This window comes from Podarcis vaucheri, assembly GCF_965113315.1.
Source record: "Podarcis vaucheri genome assembly, chromosome: 14".
NCBI lineage: Eukaryota > Metazoa > Chordata > Lepidosauria > Squamata > Lacertidae > Podarcis > Podarcis vaucheri.
This window is the reverse complement of record NC_138752.1, coordinates 49,805,847-49,833,726: the sequence shown is the minus strand read 5'-3', so window position 1 is coordinate 49,833,726 and position 27,880 is coordinate 49,805,847. Positions and strand designations below refer to the sequence as shown.

The 27,880-nt window shown below is 45.4% G+C and overlaps 1 protein-coding gene and 3 long non-coding RNA genes across 5 annotated transcripts in view; 1 reads left to right on the top strand and 3 right to left on the bottom strand.

The window, feature by feature from the left end:
* The window catches only part of FLCN (folliculin), a 28,849-nt gene extending 7,820 nt beyond the window's left edge, over positions 1-21,029 (bottom strand). The window contains exons 1-8 of one of the 2 annotated variants that reach the window (XM_082199760.1): positions 20,892-21,029; positions 18,559-18,829; positions 14,554-14,700; positions 10,278-10,499; positions 7,277-7,437; positions 5,892-5,983; positions 3,418-3,608; positions 336-449 (exon numbers count right to left, since the gene is read on the bottom strand). In XM_082199760.1, coding sequence (XP_082055886.1) covers positions 336-449; positions 3,418-3,608; positions 5,892-5,983; positions 7,277-7,437; positions 10,278-10,499; positions 14,554-14,700; positions 18,559-18,807 — 1,176 coding nt within the window. In that variant the 5' untranslated portion in view covers positions 18,808-18,829; positions 20,892-21,029. Of the gene's footprint in view, positions 1-335; positions 450-3,417; positions 3,609-5,891; positions 5,984-7,276; positions 7,438-10,277; positions 10,500-14,553; positions 15,183-18,558; positions 18,830-20,891 lie in introns of those variants that run through there. The other variant, XM_082199759.1, reaches the window with a different exon arrangement.
* LOC309519151 overlaps positions 1-27,880 on the bottom strand; it is a 289,434-nt gene that overhangs the window by 193,049 nt on the left and 68,505 nt on the right. The gene's annotated exons all lie outside the window — the stretch shown is intronic.
* On the bottom strand, positions 480-3,411 carry LOC309519173. Its single transcript, XR_014213719.1, has 2 exons — positions 3,246-3,411; positions 480-2,746 (listed from the first exon to the last, which is right to left on the bottom strand). It is a non-coding gene; the product is annotated as an uncharacterized lncRNA (long non-coding RNA).
* Positions 21,035-21,714, top strand: LOC309519188. Its single transcript, XR_014213736.1, has 2 exons — positions 21,035-21,143; positions 21,488-21,714. It is a non-coding gene; the product is annotated as an uncharacterized lncRNA (long non-coding RNA).

Here is a 27,880-nt window from a genome sequence, read left to right as displayed (position 1 = left end):
CTCTGCGATTCGGCAGCAGGCTGGAAGGGGGCAAGGGCTCTCTGCCTGTCCCGCCCCCTTCTGTGACATCAGGGCAGCCCAGCCAATCAACGCCAGACACCTCTCCGCCCCCAAGATGCTTGGGCCCGGGTAACGGAGAGAAGACACGGCTCTGGCGAAAGGGTGGTAGCTCAGTCGTAGAGCACCCGCTCTGCATTTGGAAGGTCCCAGGTTCGAATCCTGGCATCTCCCTGCAGGGCTGGGAATTTCTGAAGTCCCGCAGAGCCCCTGTCAATCAGTGCAGGCAGTATCCAGGTGGGCTGAGGGTTTGACAAGGCAGATTCTTAGGTTCCTACCCGAAGGACGTCGAAGGCGGACTGGACAAGGTCTGCGTCCCGTGCTTTCCAAATGACCTGGTTCCCCATGAGCACATGCCACGCCAACATGCGGAAAGCGGAAGGCCCCAGCACCTAAAATTAAAGTGGGGGAAATGATAATAATAATAGTAATAAATTTTATTTATATCCCGCCCTCCCCAGCCGAAGCCGGGCTCAGGGCGGCTAACAACAATAAAATAGTACAACATTCTAAAATCATTTCATTATAAAATTAATTCAACTCAAATTGATGGCATCCATTAGGCTAAAGTTCTGTGAAGATTGCCAAAGGAGGGAGTCAGGCTGTGCCCTGGCCAAAGGCCTGGTGGAACAGCTCTGTCTTGCAGGCCCTGCGAAAAGATGTCAACTCCCGCAGAGCCCTAGTCTCTTGTGACAGAGCATTCCACCAGATCGGAGCCACAGCCGAAAAAGCCCTGGCTCTAGTTGAGGCCAGCCTATCCTCTCTGTGGCCTGGGACCTTCAGGATGTAATGATGTAAAGATTACCATCCATTCTTTTAACGCATCCTCTCAAGCTTCATACAGGGGTCAGCAAACCTTTTCAGCAGGGGGCCGGTCCACTTTCCCTCAGACCTTAGGGGGGGCTGGACTATATTTGGGTGGGGGAAATGAATGAATTCCTATGCCCCACAAATAACCCATAGATGCCTTTTAAATAAAAGCACATTCTACTCATGTAAAAACACACTGATTCCTGGACTGTCCATGGGCCGGATTTAGAGGGTGACTGGGCTGGATCCAGTCCCCGGGCCTTAGTTTGCCTACCCATGCTTCAACCAGTCATCTTTCCACTGCAGCCTTCAAACTCAGCCACCTATGTTCTGAAAACACTGTCCCTTTGGCTTACTGTTGTTATGAATTTAGAATGCAGGCAGAATCTTTAAACGCCCTGCATTTATAGGGGCGGGGCATGGCAAAAGTGGGTGGGGCCACATTGCCTGATGAGGAGTGGTTGAAGGAACTGGGTGTTTAGCCTGGAAAAGAGGAGACTGAGAGGAGATAGGATAGCCATCTTCAAATATCTCAAGGGCTGTCCCATGAAAGAGGGAGCAACCTTGTTTTTGCCTGCTCTGGAGGGCAGGACTCGAACCAGTGGCTTGAGGTTACAAGGAAGTAGATTCCGACTGAACATCTGAAAGAATGATGGCAGGAACTGTTTGACAGAGGAATAGACTTCCTTGGGAGGTGGATTCTAGTTCCTTGGAGGTGTTTAAGCAGAGGTTGGATAGCCATCTGCTATGGATTCTTTAGTTGAGATTCCTGAATTGCAGAGGGTTGGACTAGATGACTCCTTTTTATATATACAATTAATTTCTGCATTTTCACTTTGACATACAATAAGCAAAAGGAAAGAAAACAAACACAATAAAAACATGAAATCCCCTTTGACTTTCCTCCCCACCCCTTTTGTGGGGATCCTCATATAATGATCTTCCTGCTGCTTCTCTTCCCTTAACTCTATTACGATAAAGCCTTTTCCAATCCATGGTTCCAATCTTCTGCCAAACCTACCAATGAATGTCACTGTTTACAATAATTTTTCAAATAGATCATAAACTTTCCCCGTTCTTTATTAAATTTTGCCTCTTCCTGGTTTTCTAATTCTTCCTGTTAAGTTTTGCCATTTCAGTATACAGTCATACCTCGGGTTACAGACGCTTCAGGTCGTGTTTTTTTGGGTAACGGACCCGCCGAAACCCGGAAGTACCAGAACGGGTTACTTACGGGTTTTGGCAGTCACGCATGCACAGAAGCGCTAAACTGCACTTTGCGCATGAGCGCGGCTGCGGGTTGTGAACGTGCATCCTGCACGGATCACGTTCGCAACCTGAGCGTCCAATGTAGTTCATCAATTTTATCTGCCACTCTTCCTTGGATGGAATTATTCCTTCTTAATAATAATAATAATAATAATAATTTTTATTTATATCCCGCCCTCCCCAGCTGAAGCCGGGCTCAGAGCGGCTAACCAGTAAAATGATAAAACATTCTAAAATCATTTCATTATAAAATTAATTCCAATCAAATTAATGACAACCATTGGGCTAGAGGTTCTGCGAGGATTGCCATAGGAGGGAGTCATATTGCTAAACTACATGCCACACTGACTATTCTCATTTTTTATACCTCAAGTCCCTGTAGTTTGCTGTTTTTCAAAAATACACAGTTACAGCAGTGTCGTTGGTTGTATTTTAAAAGACTGAATAAAAACAATGCCCAGTCTAAAAATCAAGAAGGCTCTTGACAAATTTTGAAAAAACAAGCAACATATACATAATTTATTATTTATACCCTGTCCATCTGGCTGGGTTTCCCCAGCCACTCTGGGCGGCTTCCAACAAAACACTAAAATACAATAACCTATTAAACCTTCCTTCCAGTAGCACCTTAAAGACCAACTAAGTTAGTTCTTGGTATGAGCTTTCGTGTGCATGCACACTTCTTCAGATACACTGAAACAGAAGTTGCCAGACCCTTCTATATAGTGAGAAGGTGGGGAGGGGTATTACTAGCTGAGATGAGCCTGTTGACGACTCTTAATGACTGTAATAGGTCTTACAGGGAAAGGCAAGGGGTGAGAGGTCTTTCCTGTAAGACCTATTACAGTCGTTAAGAGTCGTCAACAGGCTCATCTCAGCTATCTGCCAATCTCCCATTCCCACCACCCTTCTGAGTAATACCCCTCCCTACCTTCTCACTATATAGAAGGGTCTGGCAACTTCTGTTTCAGTGTATCTGAAGAAGTGTGCATGCACACGAAAGCTCATACCAAGAACTAACTTAGTTGGTCTTTAAGGTGCTACTGGAAGGAATGTTTTTATTTTGACTATGGCAGACCAACACGGCTACCTATCTGTAACTATTAAACCTTAAAAGCTTCCCTAAACATCTCTGGCCTAGCAGAATATGGGAATAAACAGTTTCATCTGATCAGATGGACTAGAAAACTCTTGGGTTCCCTTCCAACCTCATAATTCTTTGTTTCTATGAATTTTTTCTAAAAATCTCATGCTGGCCTCAGGTCAGGACCCCGCCTGTACCTGTCTGAGGTGCCGGAGGGACCGGAAGCCCTGGTTCCGGGGCGCCATGTTCCAGTTGCTGCAGTCCAAGGTGAGGGAGGAGTCCGTGGGGCTTTTGACAAGCTCTCGGGATTCCTGAGCGTCCCCCTGGCTTGGAGCTTTCCCTTCCTCCTCCTCAGAGTTGTCCCAGCCTTCCGATTCTTCCTCAAGATCTCCAGGAGAAAGGAGAGAGAAAGGCCTTAAAGGAAGGAAATCCCACTTCCACGCTCCTACTGAAGAGGAAAGGAGCTGTTTGCACACATGTGTTAAGCAGCGAGTGTGGTACTATGCTGGTGCTAAGAAAACACAATGGAAGTCGTGTGACGGTGTTTGGGGAAGGAAGAGAGGGAGGGGTGAGAGAAAGAGATGGGGGGGTCTAGTGGGGTAGGAGAACTGGGGGAGGGGGGAGGAAATCACATTTGGTAACCAATGTGTCCCTTTGGTATTAGATAGTACATGGGTAAAAAGGTAAAGGGACCCCTGACCGTTAGGTCCAGTCGTGACCGACTCTAGGGTTGCAGCGCTCATCTCGCTTTATTGGCCGAGGGAGCCGGCGTACAGCTTCCGGGTGATGTGGCCAGTATGACTAAGCCGCTTCTGGCAAAACCAGAGCAGCGCACGGAAACGCCGTTTAACTTCCCGCCGGAGCGGTACCTATTGATCTACTTGCACTTTGATGTGCTTTCGAACTGCTAGGTTGGCAGGAGCAGGGACCGAGCAACGGGAGCTCACCCTGTCTCGGGGATTCAAACCGCCGACTTTCTGATCGGCAAGCCCTAGGCTCTGTGGTTTAACCCACAGTGCCACCAGCGTCCCTAGTACATGGGTAAAGGTAAAGGTAAAGGTACCCCTGCCCGAACGGGCCAGTCTTGACAGACTCTGGGGTTTGTGCGCCCATCTCACATCTATAAGCCGGGGGCCAGCGCTGTCCGGAGACACTTCCAGGTCACGTGGCCAGCGTGACAAAGCTGCATCTGGCGAGCCAGCGCAGCACATGGAACGCCGTTTACCTTCCCGCTGGTAAGCGGTACCTATTTATCTACTTGCACCCGGGGGTGCTTTCGAACTGCTAGGTTGGCAGGCGCTGGGACCGAGCAGCGGGAGCGCACCCCGCCGCGGGGATTCGAACCGCCGACCTTACGATCGGCAAGCCCTAGGCGCTGAGGCTTTTACCCACAGCGCCACCCGCGTCCCAGTACATGGGTAGGCAAGTCCAAAAAGCTTGGGATACAAATTTTCCCGGCCCTCTAGCAGCTATGGCAGCTCAGTTACCAGAAGTCATGTATTTAGCGTTCATTCTAGAAGCATATACTCAATTCTGACCAAACTAAGCCTCCTAGAGCAAAATATACCTCAGGGGGCCGAGTTTCGTGAAAATCAAGTTAAACATTACTTCTGATAGATGAGCCCCCTAACTACTAGAGGACCATGAAAATGTGTCTCTCAGGCTTTTTAGACTCGTTTCCTCATGTACTGTCTAAAACCCAAGGGTGCACTGATTACCAAATGTGAAATATATCGGCATTATTTTCAGCTCACCCACTGCACTAGTGAGAGAGAGAGAGAGAGTGTGTGTGTGCATGATCTGAGTGAGAGACAAGAGAAGGAAAGGTGAGATATACCCATATTTTTCCGTGTATAAGACGCCCCCATGTATAAGACTCCCCCTATTTTTGGGGACTCCAAATTAAGAAAACACCCCCTCAGCAGGACCCATGCATGAGACGAGCCCTAATTGCAAACCTAATTTTTTGGTAAAAAAAAATACCTAGTCTTATACACGGAAAAATACGGTACATCAATATATATGTAAATCAATATATAAACCCTGCAAGGTAAGAGGGTTGTGCAGAGAGACTTAAGGCCGGAGTTTCCTAGTCCAAGCTCAGCACTCATTCCTCCCCCAAAAAATTGGGGGGGGGGAGGTAGGGGGTGGATGGGGGTATCAGTTTGCATTTCTTAGAGTATTGATCTGATGTGTAGAGATCTTTCCTAGTCTTATTAATTCAAGAGGGTTCTGGAAGCTTTTCTGTGTGAAAGAAACAAGCAGAAGGTTCCTGATGTTTGGGTTATTCCTTCAGAGAAGCTGAGTACAGCCAGCTTAAATCGGTTATCTCTTTCTGTCAAGGTCATGCTGACTATAAAAGGCCTAAAGGAGCCGAGTATAAGTTCAAGTTAAGTCTGTTGCAACTGGATTTCTTATGGACAGTGCCAGTCTTGATTGTATTGGATTTGTGACCATTACTGCTCAGTTGTCTTCAGTACCAATTAAAAGCTCTGCTGGATGAAATACAATTGCCTCTGGTCTATTTTGGGGGAATCCTGCAACGTGTTTTAAGTTTTTACTCAGCTAATTGTACGTTGAGGTTCTGTTCTAGATCAATGTTGAGTGACATTGCATGACAACCGCTCCTCCACCCAGCACTTTTTCCAACTCAAGCAGCCGTAAGCCTTACCAGCCAATTTCTCCATCTGAACAAGGGTATCCTCTGTGGGCGCACCTTCCAGAAGCTTCTCTGTCAGTCTGCTGCCGCATGCCTTCAGGAGCCTAAGGAAGCGAGAAAGGACCCCGGATTTAAGTAAAGATGGCACAGCAAAAATGTCATCTCTATGTATCAGCTGCAAGCGGGCAACGGTTTCAAGTCCTTCCAGCAAATGTCTAGTTCCCTGCTTTGGGAAGCACACTCCGCGGATCCTCAGGCCTCATCCGACGCAGAATCCATTACAATTACAACAACAACAACAACAACAACAACAACAATAATAATTTATTTGTACACCGCCCATCTGGCTGGGCTTCGCTAGCCACTCTGGGCGGCTTTCAACAAAGATTAAAAATACATTAAAATGTCACACATTAAAAACTTCGCTGAACAGGGCTGCCTTCAAATGTCTTCTAAATGTCAGGTAGTTGTTTATCTCTTTGATATCTGATGGGAGGGCGTTCCACAGGGCAGGCGCCACTACCAGTGTGGTGTAGTGGTTAAGAGTGGTAGTCTCGTAATCTGGGAAACCGGGTTCGCGTCTTCGCTCCTCCACATGCAGCTGCTGGGTGACCTTGGGCTAGTCACACTTCTTTGAAGTCTCTCAGCCCCACTCACCTCACAGAGTGACTGTTGTGGGGAGGAAGGGAAAGGAGAATGTTAGCCGCTTTGGGACTCCTTAAAAGGGAGTGAAAGGCGGGATATCAAATCCAAACTCTTCTTCTTCTTTTACCGAAAAGGTCCTCTGCCTGGTTCCCTGTAGCTTTGCTTCTCGCAAATTTATCTGAGACTTAATCAATGCAACAGAATCCAAGGAAGTTGAATATTCAACTAAGATCTTTCCTTGGCAGTTAAGCACGGCTGTTGTGCTACGTGAGCAGGGCTGGATTTAGCGTTGATGAGGCCCTAAGCTACTGAAGGTAATGGGGCCCCTTATGTGTCCGCTGTCCTTTGTCAACAACAAATTGTCGCTGTTTTTGTGTTGAATATTTGCCCTATGGTAATTTATGGACCTTCTAGGTATCTAAAGCCATTTGCCCATGTTGCCGTGCAACCAGTCCTTGCAGAATGTAGGCACCCTATATATAGAAAGGAGCAAACCAATTATATTTTAAGGAGCAGGATAGCAGGCGGGGCCCATGACTTACATCATAGGAGCTGAAACAACACAAAACACTGTTGCTGTATATAGGTTTTACTTTATTTGTTTTTTATCTTGTATTTTGGAAATGCACATCCAATTTTTTTTCCCTTTAAATTTTTTGGGGGGCCGCAAGAAAGTGGGGCCCTAAGCTACAGCTTGTTTAGCTTATACGTAAATCCAGCACTGTACTTGAGAGACACACAATGTGGGTTACCAAGCAAAGGACGTGTGGAGACAGGCCCACAGGTTTTCGTCGTTCGTCAGAGAGGTGAGGGAACGAGCCGCGTTTCCGTTCCGCTGGTGCAGGAAAGGCGTAAAGGCTGTGTTCATGCGCTGCGCCCGCTGGGGGCATCCGTACTGCTCAGCTTCAAAGACCTGCAGGACAGACGAGCAAGAATGAAAGTGCACTGCCTGTGAGGAGGAAATTATGCCTTGCTGTCAAACTGGACAACAACTTAGTAATGGAGGGAATGGAAATTAAAGAAGAGAAGATGTGGCAATAGGAGGAAGAAACAGACATATGTTTGCAACAGAGTGGGAAACCTGATTTAAAGAAATTGTATTTAATTTGGACGGATTTGTAATAATTTGGAAAGCTAATTTAAAAATTATATTTAGAAACAGAATGAAAATGCACTGAATCCTTTTGCTTTGCTTTGTTTTTAAATAAATTTTATTAGTATTTTCCACACAACAACACGAAAAATAACAATACACAAAACACAAAAACCGACATTCAAAAAAACAAAAAACAAATCCATATCTTACAAGTTAATAACATAAACACTAAAAAGAAAAACAAACATTGACTTCCACCAATCCCACAGCACCTCCTTTGCCTCTCATTGTGTCTTCCTGTTTTCCTGATCATCTCTATCCTAGCATCCAGATATAAATCCCTCTGTCTTATCCTTTCACTTCACAAGGTTATTCCAGACTCAGACAGATGTCTATCCTTGAACCTTGGCTTTTAAGGTAGCACTGAACCCTTTTGTAATTCCAGACCACGCATCCTTTCCCTCTTGGTCTCTTTTATTATTGACTCAGTTCCCAAAAGCACGTTGGAATGAGAAAGTCTTCGAAGGACAACAGAGAGGGAGCCAGTCAAATCTCTCTAGGGCAGGAGTTCCAAAGTCTGGGAGCAGGCACCAAAAAGGCCCTCAGTATAGCTATATCCTAGACCAAGCCTTATGAGGCACAGTTGAAGGAGCTGGGTCTGTTTAGCCTGGAAAAGAGGAGACCAAGAGCAGATAGGGTAGCCATCTTCAAATATCTCAAGGGCTGTCACACGGAAGAGGGAACAAGCTTGTTTTCTCCTACTCTGGAGGGTAGGATTCGAATCAGTGGCTTCAAGTTACAAGAAAGGAGATTCTAGCTAAACATCAGGAAGAACTTTCAGGCAGTAATAGCTACTCGACAGTGGAACGGTCTCCCTCAGGAAGTGGTGGGCTCTCCTTCCTTGGAGGTTTTAAGGCAGAGGTTGGGTGGTCATCTGTCCTGGATGCTTTAGCTGAGATTCCTGCATTGCAGGGGGTTGGACTAGATGAGCATTGGGCTCTACTGTAGCTAACTCTACAATTCCATGATGCTATGACTCCCTTTTTCGGCAATTGTGACAACTTCTCCCTTTTCTGAAACTAATTTTTCTTCCATTTCTCTTTTCAGCAACCTGGTTCTCCTTATTAAAATTCAATTGATGGAGCCCAGTGATATCAAAGTACAGTGGTGCCCTGCAAGACGAATGCCTCGCAAGATGGAAAACTCACTAGACGAAAGAGTTTTCCGTTTTGGAGGTGCTTCGCAAAACGAATCTCCTATGGGCTTGCTTCGCAAGAAAATGTTTCCTTCTCCCCCCTTTTTCTAAGCCGCTAAGCCGCTTATCGGCTGATCCGATAAGCCGATAAGCCGCTAATAGCGCTAATCCGTCAATGGGCTTGCTTCGCAAGACGAAAAAACCGCTAGACGAAGAGAATCACAGAACGGATTCTTTTCGTCTTGCGAGGCACCACTGTATCACCCATACATGAAGTTGCGGGCAAGATTTAAAATATTAACAGTGAGGCACATACCTCCACATGCGGTGGAAGTGCCCCAATATCCAACTATTCTGGACAACAACCATACGAGAAATAAGTAAAATAACCAAGCAAAGTATTAGAAACCACCCCAGAATTGGCCTTACTAAACATCTTCCAAGACTTACACCACAAAGAACTCATAAACCACCTACTCTCAGCAACCAGAAACATCATAGCCAGACACTGGAGAGAGCTGTCAGGAGTAAGCATGGACCAATGGTACCAAATAGCATGGGAACCAGCCTTACTAGAAAAATTAACCAATAAACTGAAACTGGCACAGGGACAAATAGAAGAAGACACCTTCACCCCCCCCCCCCGTATGGCTCCCCTTTATCACACACGCAGCCCAACAAGATAATGACAAAACCCCACCAACAGCATACAAATCAATATGGCTAACCTGATCCAAAACGCTCACACACAAAAACAAAGACCACCACAGCCAACCACAAATGAACAGCCACACCCCAGGCCAACCCCAACCTCTCTCACCACCAAAGGAACACAAGTGAACAGCAAAGAACCTGCACAAGCAACGCTGACACCAAACCCTACATATAGTAAGTAAAATAGAAACATCGCCACCCGACCCCACCCCCACCCATCTTCCCCCCCCTCCACCTCTTTCCCCCTTTTCTTCCTAATGTCTCAACAAATGAAACTGATTTGTAAAAATGTTACATGGGGGGGGGGAATACGAGAGAGAGAGACATTGCACACACTATTGCAAATCAAGAAAATCTTGAATAAATAAATAAATATATTAGCAGTGGATTACAGAAAGAACCAACGATAGTGAAGTTTAGATAATAAAAACACGTGTATTGTAAAACAGCTAATAAAAATTATGTTTGTATATATGCTGTAAGCTGCCCAGGGTGGCTGGGGAAACCCAGCTACATGGGAAGGGTATAAAAAAAATTCAAATTATTATTATTATTATTAAAGAAATTAAAAACAAACACCAGGAATGGAGGGGTGAGAAGACAAGGAAGTTATGTTGGGGGGGAAAGGGATTTGTATATGACGATAAATGTTTTGGAGGATTTTTGGAGATTTAATAAAAATGGTATTTTAAAAATTCAATGAAAAATATTTGGGAGAAACAGCTGCAACCCCCAAGCTCACTCTCACCTTGAGTGCTTTGCCCTGAAGCTCGTCAATGATGCCTCTGACTTTGCCCAGCAGGAAAGGCCAGGAGTTTATGAGGTAGATGCGGTCCATCATGATGGCAATGATGCTATACCAGCGCTGGAAGCCGCGCGCCAAGCTGTCTTTGATGAAGAAGGTGTGGCTGAAGACGAAGCCGTGCTGCTCGTCGCCAAAGAAGATGGGGCCTTCGCGTCCCGGGCAGACCTGGAAACGAGATCAAACTAACACTAGAACCCGCGGACATGCAGTGGAGCTGAGCGCTGGAAAATTCAGGAGACATAGAAGGAAGTACTGTTTTGGCCCGAATATAAGCCGCAGTTTTCCTCCAAATTCCTTTTTTTAAAAAATTGATTTCAACATATAAATTATAAAATGTACCACAAAACTTATCACTTATACAATCTTTTTAGACTTCCATCAGCACCTCTGATGATCCACCGTTTTAACCACTTCTTATGCATTTCTTAACTTTATATTGCCTTTACATCTCTTAACAAATCATCCTTCCCCTTCTCCATTTTTGCAATACTTCCAATAATACTCCTCACAAAACTTCTTGCAAACCTACAAATGTAGTCTGATCTTTACAAATACTTTTCAAATAGTCTGTAAATTTACTCCAGTCTTCCGTGAATTTCTGGTCCCGCCGGTTTCGAATCCTTCCTGTTAGTTTATCTAATTCTGCATAGTCCATTATAACTTCATCCTCCATTCTTCAATCGTAGGTAATTCTTCTTGCTTCCATTTTTGGGCCAGTAATATTCTTGCTGCTGTTATTGCATATAAAAAGAGCTTATATTCCTTTCTATTTCTTTTCCCCCAAATTCCTATCATGAAAAGTTAAAGTGTGGCAGCCCCCCCCCCCGAGAACAGCCCGGGAGTGCGGGGCAACTGCGCCCATCCCGTCCGTGGCTCCCAAGCCTCCCCCAAGCTGCCGAATTTTTTTTTAAATAATATTTATTAAAAGTTTAAGAATTAAAGAGAAAAAGAAAAAAGAAAAGAGAAAAAATAAACAATACAAATCAATACATTACAGTACATTTAAAAAAGCAAAAGACACAATACATCAAAACAAAAACAAAAGCAAAAACAATTAAAAACACATCCAATATTTCCATATTTTTATCTTTCATTAGCTTGTTTCATCAACCTCCTCACACCTCCCTTTTTGTGTTCTAGTTATTAATTATTTCAGCAAATCCTTTCCATCTTTCACTGTTTTCTATTATTTAGTTATCTTAATTTATTTTAACCTTATCTTACCATTAAAACCCTAAAACTTATTTATATTTAACTCCTTATAACATTTCTACTAAAGCCATATAATTTCATTCCAACATTTTCCTAACACTCATTAATTTTGCAACATTTCTCTAAATAATTTTTTTTTAAACTTTTTTTTCCAATCTTCTTCCACCGTCTCTTCTCCCTGGTCTCGGATTCTGTCAGTCCTTTCTATCCATTCCATATGGTCCATCAACCTGGTGACCTTCTGTCCGAGGCTCTTAACTCTTTTCCATGTCCCTTCTGCAGATCTTCTTCATATTTATAAATGCACTTTACTTTATCTTCTGCTGATCTTGTTCTTAATTTCCTTCCTTTGGCACTGAGGAATAGATCTCGGGGAAACTCCAACCTAACAATGTCCTTATTCCTTCTCGACAGGTCAGCCCATTCTCCATAGTCAGAACTAAAGTCCGAAAGATATTTCAGAGCACCCAAATCCAAATCCCAAAGGCCAGAACATCCCTGCATAAGAGGATCTATCCAACTTTCCTTCTCCAATCCAAGCGGGGCTCCATCCCACCAAATCTGGCATTCTCTATATTCGATCGTGAAAGGCAACAGCTTATGTTCATCAAATTGCCTCTGTGAGGCCGGGGCTCTCTCCACTTGAATTACTTGAGATTCAACAACAACTTTCTCCTTCGTCTTCTCCACAGCTTGCCATGTTAAAACAGATTCCTGAATCAAATCCTGAGTAGTTTCTGCATAGGTATTCACTTTTAGTCCCAAATCAGTCATTTTTTGGCCCAAATTGTCAATTTTAATAATCATCACGTCCGTCTTCTCATGAAGCTGTTCCAATAGAGCACTTGTCTTGCAAAATGCAATCACCAAGGCTTCTTCTGTCAACATTCTTGTCCAAGGTCGATCTCTGAATCTCACGGTCTTTAATCTCTACAGCTGGAAAATTCCCCAGCTCCACTCCTGCAACAGTTTCAAAAGCTCCCTCTAAAGGAAACAATTTCTATTTGTATCCATCCTTTTAAGCGCAGATCCAGCAACAAAGTTAGTTTCGATTTTCAGTTATTTTTTTACTCCTTTTTAAGTGCAAAAGGAAACAATGGAAACAATATATTTCTCTTGTTTAACAATCTGTCAACATACGTTTTATTCATAGTCAATGAACTTTCCCAAAACGTCAATCTTACTGGCAGCCCTTTCCCAGGTTCGAAACGGTGGTAATTTATCTTTCTTCACTCTCTCTCCTGCAGGCTTGAATGATCTAAAATTTTCCCCTTCTTCTCCTGCTTCCAAGGGGGGTTTAGAAATTTAATCCTTTACAAAAGACTTTCCAGGCTTTAGCTTGCAACGTCTTTGCTTCAATCTATTTACAAAAAAGGAAGGCGGACGTCCTGTTTGGAACCTTCCCCTTTCAATACCAAATTAAGATATTTAGAGATCCAATTTTCCATTCTACTCACGGGTAGTTGTTTAGAATCCAATTGTCCACAGGAAAAAGTCAGCGCTCTCCGGCAACAGCAATGCGGCTTCACTCCGTGAAAGAAGCAGTCGATTTGAAGCACCGCGCCGCTCACCCCACGTCGCTCCGGATCCCCGAAACCGGGTTTCCCCGCGAGTAGGGGAGGCGCAAAAGGTGCCAGCCGAATCCCACGTCCACAGGCTTCTCTCGCCTGTGGTTTTTAATGGGTCTCCGCCTCACCGTGGTGGTCCAGACCCTAATTTCCACGGAGCAGATTCCTCCCAATCAGAGGAAATCCGCCATTGCCGGAGGCGCTAACCCGGAAGTCCCAAGCTGCCGAATTTTAAAGGTGCGGCTTACTTGCGGGCACGGCTTATATTTGGGCCAATACGGTACTTGTTTATGCAGTGCGGTTCATCTGTGGAACTCCCTGCCACAGGAGACAGTGATGGCTACCAACCAGGGCAAGAGGACCAGGCAAGTTCATGGGGGAGAGAGCTTGCAGCGTTTGGGACTTTTCAGTTCAGAGAAAAGGCGAATAAGAGGCGACATGATAAAAGTTTTTAAAATTATACACGGTAAGGAGAAAGTAGATTTTTTCCCTTTCTCCTTCATAACACTAGAACTTGAGAACATTCAAAGAAGACTTTGGACAGATAAAAGAATATATTTATTCATGCAGTGAACAGGTGCTCGACCACTGATCCCTTCCCCAAATAGTGTGCGAGGGAGATTTGATTTGATTCAATGTATTTCTAGGCCGCTTTCATTCAAATGAATCCCAAAGCAGTTTACAGTACAAACAATAAATAACAAATGGCAAACCAGAACAGAGGGACGCGGGTGGCGCTGTGGGTTAAACCACAGAGCCTAGGACTTGCCGATCAGAAGGTCAGCGGTTCGAATCCCCATGACGAGGTGAGTTCCCGTTGCTCGGTCCCTGTTCCTGCCAACCTAGCAGTTCAAAAGCACGTCAAAGTGCAAGTAGATCAATAGGTACCACTCCAGCGGGAAGGTAAATGGCGTTTCCATGCGCTGCTCTGGTTCACCAGAAGCGGCTTAGTCATGCTGGCCACATGACCCAGAAGCTGTACGCCATCTCCCTTGGCCAATAAAGCGAGATGAGCGCTGCAACCCCAGAGTCGGCCACGACTGGACCTAATGGTCAGGGGTCCCTTTACCTTTACCTTTACTAAACCAGAACAGAACATCACAAATACGGCATAAATCATATAAAATAATGAACAAATCACCAATCCGACAATTACCATCTATAAAACAGCAACTGAAAAATAAAATAAACATCACCATTACAACAAAAGTCGTATTATATGATTAACAAATCAATACGGCATTTATAATCTGTAAAACAATATTAACAACTTAACAAAACAGCAACTTTTTTTAAAAAAAGCTAAGCACTCTTCAAGTTCATACATACTCTCATAACTCAGAATCTTCCACTCTGTTTGGTTCATTAAAATACAAATAATGCACGAATGTTAAGCCAGAGGGTGCTTCTGGCAATTATTTGCATGGTATGTGGCTCACCTCACAGCTGAGGCTGCGGACGCAGGCCTGGCGCACGATGCTGAAGAGCTGGGGGTGGTTTGGGTGCTGGTGGCTGACGTATTTGATGGAGGTCTCTTTGTCATGGCTGACGTAGCCTGGGTGCCCTGCAGGCAGAGAGCGGCACCCCTGGTGGCGGAAAGAGAAGCCGGAGTTAGTGTATGTCAGGGACCATGCTGAGGAGGACTGCACTGAGGAGGAATGGTGGGAGCCTCCCCCTCCCCCTGCTCCTGATCCCGAGTACTCCCAGGAGCAGGAGGACAGTATAGATTTAGAACAGCGGCTTGCAGAGGGACACAGATCAGAAGGCAGTAGCTGGGAAATACTGGATGGGGAACAGCTAGGAGAAGAGACATTGGAAGAGAGAGGGTTAACAGATTCACAGTCTCTGGGCAGCATTGACACCCCCTTCTCCAAAGTCACGGAGAGCTCAGAAAATGGCAGAACAGAAAGCACAGAGGGTACGAGCTCAGATTACAAGTGACGTAGATTAAGGGGGTGTAATCCTTAATTGGGAGCACCCCCATTCTAGAAGATGTGTTCTTTGTTCTCTCGCTGTGATTATTAAAGTTTCTAACTGGTAAGAAGACTCCTTTTCCTTTTTTCTGCTTATCTATACCGGGGGGGGGGGGGGGAGTAAGTCCTGAAGACTGACACTGTTGGAACACCACAAGGAAATCTATTTCCTTCTTTAGGTAAGGGGTGGTGAGGAGCCTCTTAGATGGTTTCCCATAATAGCTGCAGCCCATTTAAAGGAGCCTAAGAACCTTGAGCTGCGACAATGGGTCTTGTTTCCCTGGTTAGAGAAGTGGAGGAAGGAACCCCTCGACTTTTACATGGCTGGAATATAGTGCCCGTTCACAAGGCAAGAATCAAGCACAAAGCTCCATCCACTTTTAATAATAATAATAATAATAATAATAATAATTATTATTATTATTATTATTATTATTATTATTATTATTATTTATACCCCGCCCTCCCCAGCCAAGACCAGGCTCAGGGCGGCTAACACCAAATATAAAAACAATTGATTGAAATACAGCTTAAAAACAAGATTAAAATACAACATTAAAATGCAGCCTCATTTCAGTCGAAACTCAATCAAAAACTTTTTTGGGGATGAAAACGTCAAGTCTTCGCCAAGGCTAACTATCCAGACTGGTCCTACATGGGCCAGAAAAAAGCCAGGGAAGTCCCCAAATAGGAGTTCCATCACAGAAGAAGAAAGGAAAAAAGAAAAAGAAAAAGGGGGAGAGAATCCAACTGATTCCAAGCCAAAGGCCAGGTGGAACAACTCTGTCATATAGGCCCTGCGGAAAGAAATCAGATCCCGCAGGGCCCTGGTCTCATGAGACAGACAGTTCCACCAGGCTGGAGCCAGTGTTGAAAAGGCCCTGGCTCTGGCTGAAGTTAATCTGGCTTCCTTGGGGCCCAGGACATCTAGGGTGTTGCTATTTATGGACCTTAAGGTCTTCCGTAGGGCATATCGGGAGAGGCGGTCCTGTAGGAACAAGGGTCCCAGGCTGTGGTCCTTTTGCCTTGCACGTGGCCCCCAGAAAGTCATTTGTGAGGGAATGCGGCCCTTCAGCTGAGGAAGGTCCCCACTCCTGATCTAGACACGATAAGGGTATAAGAAATCCATTTGTGTCACAAAGGATATATCATGGGGTGCAAATTAGTTTCCGGGCCCAATTCAAAGTGTTGGTTTTTCACCTATACAGCCTTATGGACCCCAATACTGCAAGGACCATCTCTCCCCATATGAACTGACCCAGCCCTTGCAATCATCATCTGAGGCCCTTTTCCACATGCCCCCTTCTTAGGAGGTCCGGAGGGTAGAAACACGAGAACAGGCCTTTTCGGTGGTGGCTCCCTGCTTGTGGAATACTCTTCCCAGGGAGGCCCTCCTGGCACCATCACTGCAGATCTTTAGGCAGAAACATTTATTTCCCACCAGGCCTTTAGCTTTCAATCACCATATTTTTCGCTCTATAAGACGCACCAGACCATAAGACGCACCAAGTTTTTGAAAGAGGAAAACAAGAAAAAAAATATTCTGAATCCCAGAAGCCTGCACAGCGATCCTGCTTACTGTCCTGGCTTATGGGATAGCCGTGTGCAGCCTCTCCCACGCAAGGGGAGCCTTCATCAGTGTGTGTGTGTGGCTCTTGGGGGCTTTTCCCGCCTGCATTTGCTCCATCACACACACACACACACACACACACACACACACACACACTGCCCCTTAGTTTTTAGGAGGGGAAAAGTGCATCTTATGGAGCGAAACATACTGTATCTATGGTGGGTGGGATGTTATAATCTAAGCTGCCATACATCAGGAATTTCTAGGACATAGCCAGGATTCATCTGTCAAAAATGGTGTCCGGGTGGAATTTTCAGAAAATGGCAAAAATATCCAGGCGTATGGCAGCCCATATCGGAAGTGTTGATTTTTTTGGCGATTTTCCTAAAAAATAGGTAAATAAACATTGGGGGGGGAGATTTTGCAAAACAAAAGCTATTATTATGACAACCTTATTATAATCCAGCTTTATAAAAGCAGAATTGTCTTTTGCTTTTGTTTTTCAATGCTGGTTTCAAAATATGAGTTTGCTTTCACCTTTGGTGGACGTGCCCAAAGATTAAGGCTTTCTGGGAAATGATATATAATGAACTGAAAAAGGTATTTAAATATACCTTCCTGAAGAAACCAGAGGCCTTTCTCCTGGGCATTGTCGGCCAATTGGTGCCAAAGAAGGACAGAATTTTTTTTATGTATGCTACAACAGCAGCAAGAATACTCATTGCAAAGTACTGGAAGACACAAGAATTACCCACTCTGGAAGAATGGCAGATGAAGGGGATCGACTACATGGAATTGGCAGAAATGACTGGCAGAATCCGAGACCAGGGAGAAGAGTTGGGGAAAGAAGACTGGAAGAAATTTAAAGACTATTTACAGAAATATTGTAAAATTAATGAATGCTAGAAGGATGTTGGATAGAAACTAAGGGGTTTCCAGCTGTAATGCTTTAGGAGATACGAAAAAAAGGTTTACAAATGGGTAAAAGCTTAATGGTAAGGATTTGCTGAACTAACAAATTGAAGTGGAATACAAAGAAGGGAGGTATGAGGAGGTCTGGGGAAATAAGCGTAAGGAAGATATGTTATGGAAATTTATTGGTTTTTTAACTGTTTTTATGTTGTATTTTGTATTTTGGTACGCGGGTGGCGCTGTGGGTAAAAGCCTCAGCACCTAGGGCTTGCCGATCGAAAGGTCGGCGGTTCGAATCCCCGCGGCGGGGTGCGCTCCCGTTGTTCGGTCCCAGCGCCTGCCAACCTAGCAGTTCGAAAGCACTCCCAGGTGCAAGTAGATAAATAGGGACCGCTTACTAGCGGGAAGGTAAACGGCGTTTCCATGTGCGGCTCTGGCTCGCCAGAGCAGCGATGTCACGCTGGCCACGTGACCTGGAAGTGTCTCCGGACAGCGCTGGCCCCCGGCCTCTTGAGTGAGATGGGCGCACAACCCTAGAGTCTGTCAAGACTGGCCCGTACGGGCAGGGGTACCTTTACCTTTACCTTTACCTTTACAAAGAAGGGAGGTATGAGGAGGTCTGGGGAAATAAGCGTAAGGAAGATATGTTATGGAAATTTATTGGTTTTTTAACTGTTTTTATGTTGTATTTTGTATTTTGGTTTTTTTATTTTTCATTTTCATTGTTATATTTTAAAAACTTTAATAAATATCTTTTGGGGAAAAAATCAAAATATGAGTTTGCTTATTTCTCCATTCTGAGTCACTATTGAGTTACTATGGTTAAAGAATGACCAATAAATTTAATAAATAATAGCAACAAATCCTCCAAGTATTTGCACGGGGGTAAATACCACAGTGCTTGAAGGTGAAGACACACAGTCTTCCACTGACAGGCAAGACACTTCCATTCTGGTGCAAGAGCAGCTCACGGTCTCAAATCTACTCGCCTCGCACATGTCGGACTTCTTGGGCCCTGGGCTGCTGGAGTCTGCGCTGGCACCTTCCGCCGGGCTGTGCGACCGGATCCTGCTGCTCATCTGAATGCCTCCTTCCTCCTCTTCTGCCTGCTCACTCTGCCCGGGGCTGTCTCCGCTGCCCGCCCCTTGCGGAAGAGGCGAGTGCAAGACCTCCGTGCAAAAGAGGGTGCGAGGCCCGTGCAGCTCACAAAAGTGGCAAAGCACAACGATGGCGTTCATTGCGACTCCCCGGCAGGAATCCCTGGAAAATCAAGAGAGAGGCGCAGGTCTCGAACACAGTGCCTCCAAAAAGAATCCACTCGCATTCCTGGAGGAGCAAAGAGCAGCATTTTCCGCACTCTGCTCCCTGAAAAACTGGCAAACCGTCCCCTAGTATGCCCTATATTTAATATATTATTTTCTAATATTTATATCCTGCCTTTCTACAAGGAATAAGGCAGCTGCCCACATGAAAACATAACAGGCAAAGCTCCTTGATAGTGGAGTGGGGTGAACTCACATAAATTGATATCAAGATGGTATACAGTGGTACCTCGGGTTAAGTACTTAATTCATTCCGGAGGTCTGTTCTTAACCTGAAACTGTTCTTAACCTGAAGCACCACTTTAGCTAATGGGGCCTCCTGCTGCTGCTGCTGCGCCGCCGGAGCCTGATTTCTGTTCTTATCCTGAAGCAAAGTTCTTAACCTGAAGCACTATTTCTGGCTTAGTGGAGTGGGTAACCTGAAGCGTATGTAACCTAAAGCGTATGTAACCGGAGGTACCACTGTACATGATTCCCCCGCCTCCATTTCCTCTTCACAACAACCCTGTGAAGGAAGCTGGAACAGAGGAGTTGATCCTAAGGTCAGCTGTAAGTTACACATCTGAGCAAGGACTCGAACCCTCATCTCCCCAGTCCTTGCCCAACCCTGCAACTCCTACGCAACACTGCCTTCCAGTACAAAATGAAACTGCATTGCTTAAATAGGTAATCTAAAAACTGCAGTCAAAGAGCTTTATAGCTAGCTAGCTATAGCACCAGGCACCTCTCAGCTGACAATCCAGCAAGTCTTCCCCCAAGACTTGAGCTCTTCTTCTCACCCCTTAGCTCTTCCCAACCCCCCTTCGTGTGTTTCCTCCCCTTGGGCAGCTAGGCAGGAGCAGTTACAGATAGGTAGCCGTGTTGGTCTGCCATAGTCAAAATTAAAAAATTCCTTCCAGTAGCACCTTAAAGACCAACTAAGTTAGTTCTTGGTATGAGCTTTCGTGTGCATGCACACTTCTTCAGATACACTGAAACAGAAGTTGCCAGATCCTTCTATATAGTGAGAAGGTGGGGAGGGGTATTACTCAGAAGGGTGGTGGGAATGGGAGATTGGCAGATAGCTGAGATGAGCCTGTTGACGACTCTTAACGACTGCAATAGGTCTTACAGGAAAAGGCAAGGGGTGAGAAGGTGAAAAATGGCTTAGTCATGTATAATGAGATAAGAATCCAATGCCTCTGTTCAGACCAGGTCTCTCCATGGTTTTAAGTTTGGTAATGAGTTGCAATTCAGCAGCTTCTCTTTCCAGTCTATTTCTGAAATTCCTTTGTAGTAAAACAGCTACTTTGAGATCTTGTATAGAATGTCCTGGGAGATTGAAGTGTTCTCCTACTGGTTTCTCTGTTTTGTGATTCTTGATGTCAGATTTATGTCCGTTTATTCTTTGGCGTAAGGTTTGGCCTGTTTGTCCAGGAGCAGGAGCAGTTCACACTGAGAGCCAGTGTGGTGTAGTGGTTAAGAGCAGTAGTCTCGTAATCTGGGGAACCGGGTTCGCGTCTCCGCTCCTCCACCTGCAGCTGCTGGGTGACCTTGGGCCAGTCACACTTCTCTGAAGTCTCTCAGCCCCACTCACCTCACAGAGTGTTTGGGAAGGGAAGGGAGGAAGGGAAAGGAGAATGTTAGCCGCTTTGAGACTCCTTAAAGGGAGTGAAAGGCGGGATATCAAATCCAAACTCTTCTTCTTCTTCTTCTTCTTCTTCTTCTTCTTCTTCTGTTGAGCTGCGACCTGTTTCAATATTATTTCTGGTTGCTTGTTCGCTTCTACCAGCATAATAAGCCAATGCAAGCGAGTCTAGTCCAAAGTGCAGCACAGGGAAGTTTTTAAAATGCATAAATTCTGGAGTGGGGACTCCCCATCCTGCTTGCCTTGAATTCTAAACATGCTTGCTCCTTCTCTCCGCAGGAAACTTGAGCTCAACACGCATCCAAAGAAACACCCCCAACCGACCATCCCTAGCCATGCTCTGACATTCCCACGCATTCCCCCAAGACCTTACCCCTGTGTTCCCTCCGCAGGTGCAAAACCAAGTTCCTAGTCCTGAGTGAGGTCGGCTTCTATCGCGGGTCCAGGGACAACATTCTAAACCTCGCTTCCGCCAACCTTCTATACGCATGCGCAGCTGTCCAGACTTCTGGTCCTGCCCGAAGCGCCTGACACTGACTGAGCGGGGCGTACCATTAGGCCCACTCTCCAAGGGGGAGGCAAACGAGATCTAGTCGCCTTCATTAAGGCCCCGCGAAGAACAAAGGTACAGAGGGGAGAGTGGAAAGGACAGCTACGGAAAAAACTCAGTTCCAGAACCTCGTATGTTAGCCTCCAGGCATTCTCCTCCTAATCGTCACTGATACCCCCTAGAATAGGAAAATGATCTCGCCCTCGTCTACTCCAGCCTGGAGAGAACGGGCGGGTCTATCTATGAAAGAGGGGGGGCATTGCGCAGTAATATTTCCGCAATACAAATCTGGGATTCGTACCGTCTAAGGAAGAGAATGGAGGCAGGAAGGCTGAAAATCTACTGGGAATAAGGAAGGCGATCAGAGCAAGGGCCTCTCAGTCACGGGCTCTTCTTTCTGCTCCCCCCCATGCCTTTAGGGAGATGTTGCGAGCCAGAGAGTCCTGTGACAGTCATGTGACAGAAGCAACGCAGAACAGCAGAGTCACATGAAGAGGGGAGATGCTTTGTGAAAGCAGATTGGGAAAAGGGCTGTGCCTTTAGTGCAATTGTTTTATTGATTTAATATGCTGTAAACCGCTTTGAGATTTTTCTTAAAAATATGAAGCAGCATAGAAATTTAAAAAAATAAAATAGATAAAATAAATTGGGCTCCGTGCCCTGGTGACTTCCAGGCTAGATTACTGCAGTGCTCTCTTCGTGGGGCTGCCCTTGAAGACAGTTGGTCCACAATGCAGCTGCCAGGGGTTCCCTTTAGATCTCACAGAATCCCGTGTTTTCCGGCCACGCAAAATCACCCGGGCTGCGAAACGGGGATGTGGCCTGCAGAAGGGTTCTGGGGGCCAGGTGGAAAGATTTGGAGGCCACATTTGACCCCTGCAACTGAGGCTCCATAACCCTGGTATCCAACAATTACAGGGAAGGAACAAAGGGAAGTGGGCCAAACTGCTCCCAAATCTCGTACCTTGTTTCTCCCAAGCAAACAGTGACTGGGAGCCTGAGACAAAATTAAAAAAAAATTCCTTACAGTAGCACCTTAAAGACCAACTAAGTTAGTTCTTGGTATAAGCTTTCGTGTGCATGCACACTTCTTCAGATACACACGAAAGCTTATACCAAGAACTAACTTAGTTGGTCTTTAAGGTGCTACTGTAAGGAATTTTTTTTATTTTGACTATGGCAGACCAACACGGCTACCTATCTGTAACTGGGAGCCTGAGAGCAAATGTTGGCTTTTGAATGTTACTTGTTTGTAAGGAAACAAAGCAAAAGCATCAGGTTAATATCGGATACAGGTATAGGTCTCAAACCCTCGGTGAGTTAGGGACATGTCCTGCATGCAAAGACAGGCTCTGGTAGATTGAGTGTACAAGAGCAACATTGGGTCCAACGGTCAAGAAAGCAGGGGAAAGAGACAGCGGAAGAAGATTGGAAGAAATTTAAAATTTATCTTAAGAAATATTGTAAAATTAATGAGTGCTAAAATGTTGTGGTTATAGAAAGTAAGTGGATTACAGCTGTAAAGATTAAGTAGAGGAAAAGAAAAGGAAATAATTAGATAAAATTAAGGGGGAGGATTTGCTGAAATAAATTTTGAAATTGGAATGCAGAAAGGGGAGGTATGAGGAGGTCGGTGAAATAAGTTTTAAGAAAAAAAGGATTTGAAATTATACATGTTTGTTTTTGTGTTTGTATGTTTGTATTGTGTATTGTGTGTGTTTATATAAATTGTGAAAATTCAATAAAAATTTTATATATATAAAAAAGAAAGCGGTTTCTACATGAGATGCAGAGGGAAGTGAGGGGCAGGTGGGGCTCATCGACCTGGGAAGGTAGCCCATCTGGGGGATGGCAAACTCTGGTCCAGGGCTGTCTTAAGCATATGCGGCACCAGGGTGCAAAGATCCACCTAGCGCCCGCCCCCAGTCCCAGGCATACAGGAGGGCAGAGCCAGCCGGCCGCCTCAGCATCTCGCTGCCTCGGTCGCCCCTGAACTCGTGGCGTAGAGCCGCCCGCAGCAAAAGAGCCCACCGCGGTGCTCCGACTGACGGGTGGGCTCTTCCCTGGACTCACCTCTCGGGCCCCAGACTCTCAGCCTGGCGCCCCTGAGAGCCCGGTGTCCCACACCCCTAACGCCTATGGGCAAGACAGCCCTGCTCTGGTCCTAAGCCTCCAGTGCCTTTATAGCTACACTCATTTGTGAGAAAGGCTTTGGGAGTAAACCGCAAGGAAGAATCCGTACCCGTTGCCTTGTGGGACACCTTGTGGGAAGAAAAGGGCTAAGGAGTAAACCCAGAGCGGGGGTGTGTGCCATTATTTGGACTCGGATCTGATACAGCTACATATATAAGAACAAAAAGCCTGCTGGATCACACCATATCCAAAAAGGAATTCCAGGCAGATGAATAAGGTGGTTGATGAAGGAAGGATGCAGGGTTCCATTGCTCTTCTGCACCTAAGATATACACCAAGCACCCAGCACAGAAACAGCAGGCTGCTGCAGAACAGACAGTGCACTCCATCCCTTTTTAGTGATTCCAGCAAGCTGGTAGAAATGTTTTGCAGACGGTAACACTGGTAAGCTTGTTTCAAGGCTGCATTATCGTCATGGCTTATTGTCGCAGTAGCATCATAAGAACGTAACAGCAAGCAGATTGGAGCAAAGGCGCATCTAGCCCATCATCCCACAGCGGCCAGCAACATGGGTTGGTGAGCCTCCCCAAAACCCACAAGCAGGACATGAGAAGAACAGAAGGCAAACCGGATGGATCAGGCCAATGGTTTATCTAGTCCAGCATCTTGTTCTCACAGTGGCCAGTCAAATGCCTGCAGGAAACCTGCAAGGAGGATCTGAGCAGAAGAGCAACTCTCCCCTCCTGTGACTTCCAGCAACTGGTATTCAGAAGCATATCTGCCCCCGACTGTGGAGACAGAGTAGAGCCATTGTGGCTGGGAGCCACTGCTAGCCCTCTTCCTCCATTAATTTGTCCAAGCCTCTTTTAAAACTATCCAAGTAGGTGATCATCCCTGACTCCTGCGGCAGCGAGTTCCATAGTTTTAACTGTGCGCTGCATGAAGAAATATTTTCTTTTATCTGTCTTCAGTCTTCCAGCATTCAGCTTCATTGGATGTTCACAAGTTCTAGTGTTATGAGGGAGGAAAACATCCACTTTCTCCTTGCCATGCATAATTTTAAAAACTTCTATCATGTTGCCTCTTACTTGCCTTTTCTCTGAACTATCGTAAAGGTATCCCTGACCATTAGGTCCAGTTGTAGACGACTCTGGGGTTGCGGCGCTCATCTCGCTTTACTGGCCAAGGGAGCCGGTGTTTGTCCACAGACAGTTTTCCCAGGTCACGTGGCCAGCCTGACTAAGCCGCTTCTGGCAAACCAGAGCAGCGCACAGAAACACCATTTACCTTCCCACCATAGTAGTACCTATTTATCTACTTGCACTTTGACATACTTTTGAACTGCTAGGTTGGCAGGAGCAGGGACCGAACAACGGGAGCTCACCCCATCGCGCGGATTCGAACTGCCGACCTTCTGATCGGCAAGCCCTAGGCTCTGTGGTTTAGACCACAGCCCCACCCGCGTTCTCTGAACTAACAAGTCCCAAATGCTGCAATCTTTCCTCATAGCAGAGTTGCTCCATCCCTTACATAGCATATTGGAAAAAAACTTGGAAGTCTTGTGTGTGATCTTTTTTATTCGTCACTAAATAATACAGGGGTTGTTGTTGTTGGTTTTTGGTTTTTTAAAAAAGCTCCTCAGTACTGACCTGTCACAGCCATGCAAAACAAACCCCACATCTCTCCATATTATACAGAGTAATCCTGTGACAGCACACATAAGACAGCTCACAACGGCACTGAGTAATAAAGGAAAACTTCTGCAACAGAATGGTTTTTTAAAAAAACAACAACACTAGGATGGAAATGGGAAGAAATTTAATGTAAACTGAAGGTGAAACTGTTGTGCAAGGTGCACACTGCAACATTGCTTTATATGGCATAGTACAGATTGTTAAAACAGCTGCAGATTTTAGCTTCATCCTTTATGAGTCTCTGCAGGTCAGAGGGCAGCTGCGTTTGAGGCAAGCAATCTTCCACTTGATTAAGGATCACAGAACCAAAAGGATTTTCAGATTAAGCTATAGATCACACAGACCTTTCCTTCCAGGCATTAAAGAAGAGTCCAAGGTTGCTTAAAGCAGCCTTTTCCCAACCTTCCAGATGTTTTAGATCACAAATCCCATCAGCCCCATCCAGCGCAGGTTGTCTAAATAAACATCTGGAGACTCCTAGTTGGAAAAGGCTGTTCTATAGATAGTAAGGGGAACTTGGTCTGCATCTCCCATAATCTTAGCCATTCTCGGCTGGGGCTGATGGGAACTAGTCTAACAACTGGATAGCCTAAAGAGAACTTAGAAATACACCTCAACCTCTGTTATTGTTCTGTGGGATATCAAGTACGGTGACGACTGCCATAGCACAGGAGCAACAGTTGCGAACTATGGAACAATTATGGATGGAAATAAACTGGGAAAGATTTCTTTGGAAAGACAAGCAAATCAATCAACCCACAATTGTAAGGGCTAAAAAAAAAAAAAAGGCGGTGTTTTAGATCTAATAAGAATTTCATGCTAATTGTGAATACTGAATTTCATGTTGTGAATCAAGCTGCAAGCCTCTTTGAATCTTACTTTCGCCACGAGCTCAATAGGTTGGCTTAGGAAAATTACCAAATCGCTGCCTCATCCCATCCCAGTCTGCAATGCCAGAATGAGTCTGCCCTACCTTATAAGCCTGTTGTGAGGTTTACAACATAGCGCACATGGAACACTTTGAATATTTTAATAGTGCCATACAAATATTAGCGAAGCATTTTCCACTGAAAGGAAGTCTTTGCTAGTTTGACTGCAAACCATGGCTTACGCAGTACAGTTTCTGCAAACCATCATTTGCAAATCGGGAGCTACCCTTGGGGACCTGCACTCCTTTCCCCCTTGCCTACACTAAATACATGAGCATGCATGTTATAATCATGGTTCTTTTGCAAGCAACTTTTTAGGAGCAGGAATCTGCTTTAGACAGAGGGATCCTGTATCTTGCTGCTGTCTGCTTGGACTGGCAGCAGCTCTCCCAGGCTTGAGGCAGGGAGTCTTTTCCTAGCCGTACCTGGAGATGCCAATGAATGATCCTGGGGCAAACGCTCAGCTCAACTTGCAAACCAGTGGTAATGTTGGGGAACCTAGTGATCAATCCTGCATGTGTAATTATAAGTCATGGTTGAAGCTGAAAAGTGGACGGCAAAACTTGCTCCAGCATGAGGTGTGTATACACAACAGGAATCATAGAACCGTAGAGTTCTATGAGAGGATGCAGGAATCTTTTGAAAGAAGACATCCCCAAAGCTGGCTTCTGCTTAGAAAGCCATCGTTTACACAGGGACCCCCGAACTACAGCTTTATCAAGCTGACTTTGCACATGCAAACTGCATGCAAGTGTCCAATAACTAGAGATTCTTCCCCCAACTCGCAGGCAGACTTCAGGGGCCGCAAGCAAGCGATTCAAAGTAATGCTTGAAGCTGAGGCTCAACATTAGAGCAGAGGCTGCATTGAAGATTTGACCTATCCTGCAAGATGGAAGGGTCACACTACGTAGGGCTCAGTAGCCAAGTATCTACAATTCACGCAGTGGCTTACAGGAACTGAAATTTATTTCCAGCATTGGCAACACAGCACATGCACCAAGGGTGGGCAGATCTACGTGGTCTACTCCAACTGTAGAATCCCTGACACAGCAAAGCGTTCAGAGATTAGGAAGCGTCCGTAGTTAAGGTCACTTAGATCTTGCCCAACATGAGATCCTGTGTGTGGCGTTTCAGTTTAACACACGTCCTCTAGACTGCCTAACAGATAAGGACGAAGTTAGCATTCATTAAATCTAGGGTTCCCAGATGTTGTTGGACCACAACTCCCATCATCCCCCAGGCAGATCAGCCAGTATCGTCATCATCATTTAAATTCCTTACCCACCCCTTTGCCAGTAAGTCCCAGGGCAGGTTACAGCCATCTGAAATCAAAATTAAATATTGCTAAAACAGATTGCAATCACAGGAAAGCACGCATCTCAGGTGTCAAAGGCCAGGATAAGGAGGAATTCCCAGGAATGATGGGAGTTGTAGTTCAACAGCTGGGGATCCCAGGTTGAAAAACCCTGATCAAAGTGACCTGTTTTAAGTGATCCTGAGAATGTCCTGTTGCATCCGCATGTGAGCTTGCAGGATCGGATCAGGTTTCACCTAGAGCAGAATTCTTCCAGTGCCTTAGCACCCGGTAGCCACTAACAAACATGTCTTCCCATCCCTGATGTAACTCATCTGTTGGGGCACTAGGCTGCTCCCATATCAGTACTGTGATAACCCCACATCTCCAGTTCAAATTGCTGCAAGTGTTGGTACATGCTTACGACGCTAACTAGGGTGGGTTCACTTTAGGGTTAAAATTCTAAATCTCCACTCGTGACACGTGACACTGTGCAAGCCGCCTTGTTTAGGTTTTTAAGCTTGTTCTGTCTTTAGCCCCCAACCCTGATAAAACACCTGCACATCACCAATCTTCAAAATGCTCTGAATTTATCTTTCAAGTTTCTTCGAGGGGGGGGGGTCTATACCTATCATTTGAGAACCACCAGCCCACACACTAGGCAGGTGTTAAATTTAAACCAATAGGTACTTTACAGAAGTTACAAAACGATGCGGTTTTTAAAAGCCCCAAAGCAAGTATTAACCACGGCTTCCTTCCAG